This window comes from Stegostoma tigrinum, chromosome 34 (assembly GCF_030684315.1).
Source record: "Stegostoma tigrinum isolate sSteTig4 chromosome 34, sSteTig4.hap1, whole genome shotgun sequence".
Lineage (NCBI taxonomy): Eukaryota > Metazoa > Chordata > Chondrichthyes > Orectolobiformes > Stegostomatidae > Stegostoma > Stegostoma tigrinum.
The window spans coordinates 26,965,821-26,971,669 of NC_081387.1; the positions used below are offsets into that span (position 1 = coordinate 26,965,821).

Below are 5,849 nucleotides of genomic sequence, written 5' to 3' on the forward strand. Positions count from 1 at the left end.
CTAGAACCTATGTCTCCAGAACTGTACTTCAAATAATAGTGAGCCTCTAGAATTCTCCACCACAACTGCCTGTGGAGGCCAGGCCACTTAAAATATTTGAGGAAGAGATAAATAATCTTTGAGATTTTAAAGACGTCAAGGGGTGTGGGAGAAAACAGAGATATAACCTTGAGCTAGAGGATCAGCCATGATCCTATTGAATGATGGACAGCAGGCTCGAGGGGCCGAATGGCCTACTCCTGCTCTTACTTTCAATGTTTCCATGAACCAAGGTGTCAGGATTGCTCCCAGTCTAGTGATATTGTCATGAGCAAAATATCACTGACGACTAATTTCAGATGCTTATTGAATTGAATTTAAATTGTACCAGGTCCCAGTGTAGGATTAGAAACCGAGTCTCCTACAGCATGAGGCTGCAGTGTCTGGATTGCTCCCAGTCCAGTGACAGTACCGAATATTACTGACCACCAGTTGAAGGTTTGCGATGAATCGGGATTCAAATCGGTCAGACCCCCGGGGTAGATTTGAAACAGTGCTTCTAGAGCGTGGAACTGGGATTTCCAGTCCAGCGGCATTGCCACGTTAATTAAATTGAGTTTAAATTCTATCAGGTCCCGGAGTCGGACTCGAACTCGTATCTCCATGAGCGCTGGTGCCTGGGCAGGGAGACTCGTACCATTCCCGTTCTGCCACCATCACCCCTCCCTCGCATTTAAAGGAGTCTCCATTGCGCCCGCCCCAAGTCTTTAAATAGGACGAGGAGGGACAGCGGCGGCTCAGTCTGCCTGAATGCAGAGACCATGCCGAAGGCTCCCCGAGCCTGGGCCGGCAACCCGGCGGCCAGGAGGCAGCAACAGCAGCCTCCTTCGCCTCAGCAGCGGCAGCAACAACAGAAGCAGCTGCGGCCTGACCGTCGCCAGCGGCGGCAGGAGGTGCGGATCTCGCAGCTGATCCTCCAGGCGCTGTCGGCCCGCAAGCAGCGGGGCGCCCTGTCGCTCAACTCCCTCCGCAAGGCGCTGCTGGACAGCGGCTACGACGTGGAGCGCAACAAGAACCGGGTGCAGCTGGCCATCCAGAACTTAGTCAGCAGCGGCTCGCTGGTACAGACCACGGCCACCGGCTCTCTCAAGCTCGGCGCCTGCCACAAGCAGGAGGCCGAACCACCTCCAGGGGCGGAGCCGCCGACAACCACGTCCCTAATCCCAGCCAAAGAAGGGAGTGTTTCTGCCTGCGCCAGGGACGAAGCTCAGCCACCCAATAAGAAACCCCGCAGGAGACGGGTCACGAGGAAGTCAAGGACGAAGAAGACTAGGAAGTGAGCAGAGAACAATCCCATTTTTTTTCTCTTTTCACGACTCTGAACACAAACGGCTCTTTTGAGAGCCACAAACTCTCCCCAGACAAAAGTAGGTACCGGTCTCTCACGTCCATCTAAATGTAAACTCATAAGTCCACTAAAATAACACCCTATACAAACTTTATACCTGCACTGAACTAAAGGAAAGCCTCTGTCAAAGTTGAGGACTTGGCGAGAGGGTGTACATTTAATGATTCCTAATACTTTCAGGGGAACCTCGCTGTGCTTCTTCGTATCTGCTTCAAAGCAATAGGACAGGTAGATAAGGTGGTTAAGAAAGCATACGGGATTATTGCTTTTATTTGTGAAGGCAAAGACGGCAAGAGTTTCTCATAAAGCTATGTGTATTGCTAATTAGACCACAGCCAGGAGCACTGTGTGCAGTTCTGGTTACCATGCTATAAGGAGGACGTGATTACCTGAAGAGGGTCCAGGGGAGGATCATCAGGATGTTCCCTGGGTTGGAGCATTTTAACAATGAAGTGAGACTAAGTAGGCGAAATAAAAACCAAAAGATTTGTGGATGTTGGAAATCAGAAACAAAAATAATTCTTTAAAATAGCAAAATACAAGCAAAGCACTGAGGATGTGGAATAAAAACAAAGTGCTGGAGAAACACAGGTTTAGCAACGTCCATGGAGAGAAACAAGGTTAACGTTTCCAGTTCAGGATGACTTCTTTAGAACTCTAGGCAACTTCATTTCTCTCTCCACAGATGCTGCCAGCTGAGTTTCTCCAATGTTTTAATTTTTGATCTTCTAACATTCTCAATTTGTTTTCTTTTAAATTTCACTATCTGATGAATAAATACTGTACTTTAAATGGAATATGTTGCAGGTTTGTGGAGAATGGCATTAATTTTTCACATCATTTTCACCAGTGGTGCAGGGCCAAATCCTAATTCTACCAACAAGGTGCAGAGCTGGATGTGTGTGAACACAACAGGCCAGGCAGCATCAGAGGAGCAGGAAAGCCGTCGTTTTAGGTCTGGACTCCTCTGCAGCTTTCCTGCTCCTCTGATGCTGCCTAACTGGCTGTGTTCATCCAGCTCTTCACCTTGTACCTCAGAATCCAGCATCAGCAATTACTACTATCTCTAATTCTACCAAAATGATGAAGGCGCTAGGCCCAAAACGTCAGGTTTTGTGCTCCTAAGATGCTGCTTGGCCTGCTGTGTTCATCCAGCTCCACACTTTGTTATCTCGGATTCTCCAGCATCTGCAGTCCCCATTATCTCTGTTTTCATAGAGGGATATGGGTCAAATGCTGGAAAATGGGACGAGATTAATTTGGGATATCTGGTCGGCATGGACGAGTTGAACCGAAGGGTCTGTTTATACATAGTACAATGCAAAAGGAAGTTTTCACTGCACTAGCCTGGAATATCAGCCCAGTTCTACCCTCCACAAAACTTTTTTTAAGCTGTTGTCATTCTGGTCCTAACAGTTTAAAGAAAGGAGATCGTGGATCAATTAAAGCTTGGCCAGCCACCCTGTCCCATCCCCTTTTACGTTCAACATTTTATTTTCCGCCCCTAGTTGCCTTTGAGAAGGTGGTGATGAGCTGCTTTCTTGTGAAATAATTTTATGGGTCATTGTGGAACACGATAAAGATAGGCTCTTAAAGAAAACCATCAATTTAAATAAATCCCAAACCGGCTAACTTCATGATCAGTTGATGCAATACTGGACAATCTTGTTCAGCGAAAATTGGCATATAAAATAAATCGCCAGTGAAATAGCTTTATGATCTCTGTGGAACACAAGGTAGTAGACTATTAAATCAGCGAGTTCAGCAAATCCCTAAAACAACTTTCTGATCTGGTATGTTCACTACTTGTGATTTTCTAAAAGATAAATAAATAAATCCTGTGTAGAACGGCTGTTTAGTTTTCGTGAAAAATGAGTCTGTGTTCCGTGTCTCAGGGCTGGAATTGCACTCTGGCATAATAAAACTAGTGGAGATCTGAAACAAAAGCAGAAATTGCTGGATAAACCCAACAGGTCTGGCAGCATCTGTGGAAAAATCAAGTTAACGCTTCGGGTCGAATGACTCTTCCTCAAAAATGATGTTGCCAGACCTGCTGAGATTATCCAACGATTCCTGGTTTTTGTTGGTGCTTTTCAGCATTCGCCGTTCTTTCAGCTTTCCAAAAGAAAACCAATTTCTAGAGGAGCTCAGCTCAGCACCTCTGTCCGTACCTGTGAAAAAAAGCAAGAGTTAACGTTTCGATTTCATTGACTCTCCTTCAGAATTTCGGTGTGTTCTGATTTCTGTGATAAGACGAAGCGGGAGAATAACGCGTTGAGTGGAGGTGAGCCAGCTCTTTCTAGCCGCGGTGTGGTGGCTCTGAAAAGAGCCGTTTGTACAGGAGACAGAGGTGAGGGCGTCAGACCGCTCCATCCTCTCCCCCGGAAATAATCGGTTGAACGGGGCGTCTCAGTATTTCCTCTGGCGGGCAGCCAACCTCTTCCCCCGGGATCCCCGCGGCTTGCCGCGGGAGGTGCCGTACCCGGGCAGCTTCCGGCCGCGATGCCGAGCCGCCGGCTTGTACTTAGCGTAGAGCCGGGCAGGCCTGCGGGTGGGAGCCGAGTAGTAATAGTAGTGGGTGGCAGCAGCGGCGGAGGTGCCGGAGCTGCTTTTCAGGCGGGCGGTCTTGGCCGGGCCCCGGCGGCCGGTGAAGCGCGGTTTGCGACGGCCTCCTCGTCCTCCGTTGCGGCGGTAGCGGGCTCGGTACTGCTGCTGGCGGCGTCGAACAGTGACCTTCCGACCCTTGGACCCTGCTCCCGTCCATGCTCCTCCTTCGGAGGCGGCAGCGGCGTCTTTGCGCCGGGTGTATTTCTTCCGGAGCCGGGCCGGTGGCGATCTCCGGGAGACGGGGTGTTGGCGCTGGCGTTTGGCCGCCCGTTTCTTCTTGGCTTTGTCCTTCCTGGATCCTCCGCCGCCTCCTGCTCCTCCACCGCCCACCGCGCCCCGGTTCAAGCGGAACGAGCCCGAGGCCCCGATGCCCGCCGTCTGCACCAGGGAGCCTTTGAGGACCAGGTTCTTCACCGTCTGGTTGACCCGCGTGTTGTTGCGGCTCACGTCGCAGCCCTTGGCCGACAGAGCCTTCTTGAGGGCGGCCAGCGAGATGCCGCGCCGCTCCTTGGTGGCGGCCGCCACGTGGAGGATCTGCTCGGCCATGGTAGGACCCCCCTTGCGGCGCTGCGCTAAGCGAGGCCGGAGCTGCTGCTGAGACTGCTGCGGCTGCTGTAGGTTCTGCTGCTGCGGGGACTGCTGCTGCTGGTTTTGCTTCCTTTTTTTCTTGCCCGCCGCCTTCTCGGCGCCCGTTCGAGGCTGAGAGCCGGGTGGCGTATCCCCTCCACCCGCGGCCGACTCGCCGGCGTCGTCCGCCTTCTGGCTGCCGTCAGCCATGCCTTCTTCCTCCCCCCTCCGCCGATACTGGTGGCGGTCGTCGTTATTCTGGTTTCTGTCTGTATCCTCGAACTTCCTTCAATGCACGCAATGTTTAAACGTTAAAGCAATGGATAACAACAATTATAACAAGGCGACGGCGGGATGGCGCTACAAATAGCCAACTGTCGAGCTCAACGTCTGTCAAGGGAAGCCTCTACAGGCTCGGAACCGCCGCTTTTATAAGGCGAGGGCGGACGCAATGGAGACAGATCCCGCCTCCTTTCATCTCCCCTCCCTCAAATTCCTCTTCCTCCAACCCTCCATTACTGTTCTCTTCTGCCATTTAATCGCGATCCGAACTCTGCGTCTGTTCGATTTATTAATCCCGGTTCTTCCTTCACTAATCTCCTCGCCTCCTATCCTTGGTTTCTTTTTGTCCCTCGATATTTCGACAGTTTTCGTCTTTTTAACATAGGCGCCACCCAACGTGTTGAGTTTTCTCCAGCACCTTTCTGTGTTTATTTTGGCTTCAGAAAACTATAGGTACAGCTTTTTTTTTAATAGTTGCGTGAATGTTCAGCAAGACATCAACATGGTATTAATTCATGTGAAAATTAATACTTAAACGAATACTTCAAATAGCACCCCCATTGTTACGTTAACCGTTTAATTTTGCAACAACCAGCTACTTAGACACTGAAAAATCCAGCTGTCCATTATTGTACCTGATAAATATAATTTTAAATTAGTAATTACTGTAATCATAATGAATCATTGAATTGAGTGTTTATAATCTTGTCGCTACTGTTTGAATGAGCGGCTGAGGCAAATTCTATCGCAGCTTTGAAAAGAGAATTAGATTTGAGCTCCTTCGAAGAAGGACAGTGAAAGAGAGAGGAATGCGATCTTCAGAGCAGTCCTCAAACAACGGACCTCAAGGCATTGTCTGTTATTTTTAATGATATAGTTGGGTGATTCTACACTAAGCATTCACGCTGTTTCTCCACATGTTTTCTGTAACTTCAGGACTCTCGTTTAATTCCGTTTCAGGACTTTCCCATTCTCTGAAAGTCTACATCTGGCTTCTTCCCTGAAT

The 5,849-nt window shown here is 49.5% G+C and overlaps 1 protein-coding gene across 1 annotated transcript; it reads left to right on the forward strand.

Annotated features, from left to right (window-relative positions):
* The first annotated feature begins 800 nt into the window (after positions 1-800).
* On the forward strand, positions 801-3,778 carry LOC125446353 (histone H1-like). The gene is made up of 2 exons (XM_048519855.2): positions 801-1,315; positions 3,610-3,778. The coding sequence occupies exons 1-2, from the start codon at positions 801-803 to the stop codon at positions 3,776-3,778; spliced, it is 684 nt and encodes a 227-aa protein (XP_048375812.2).
* Positions 3,779-5,849: the final 2,071 nt, after the last annotated feature.

Coding starts and splice junctions, on each gene's coding strand:
- LOC125446353 (XM_048519855.2), top strand. CDS start 801: ATGCCGAAGGCTCCCCGAGCCTGGGCCGGCAACCCGGCGGCCAGGAGG. Junction 1,316..3,609: donor AGGACGAAGAAGACTAGGAA/GTGAGCAGAGAA, acceptor ACTCTCCTTCAG/AATTTCGGTGTGTTCTGATT.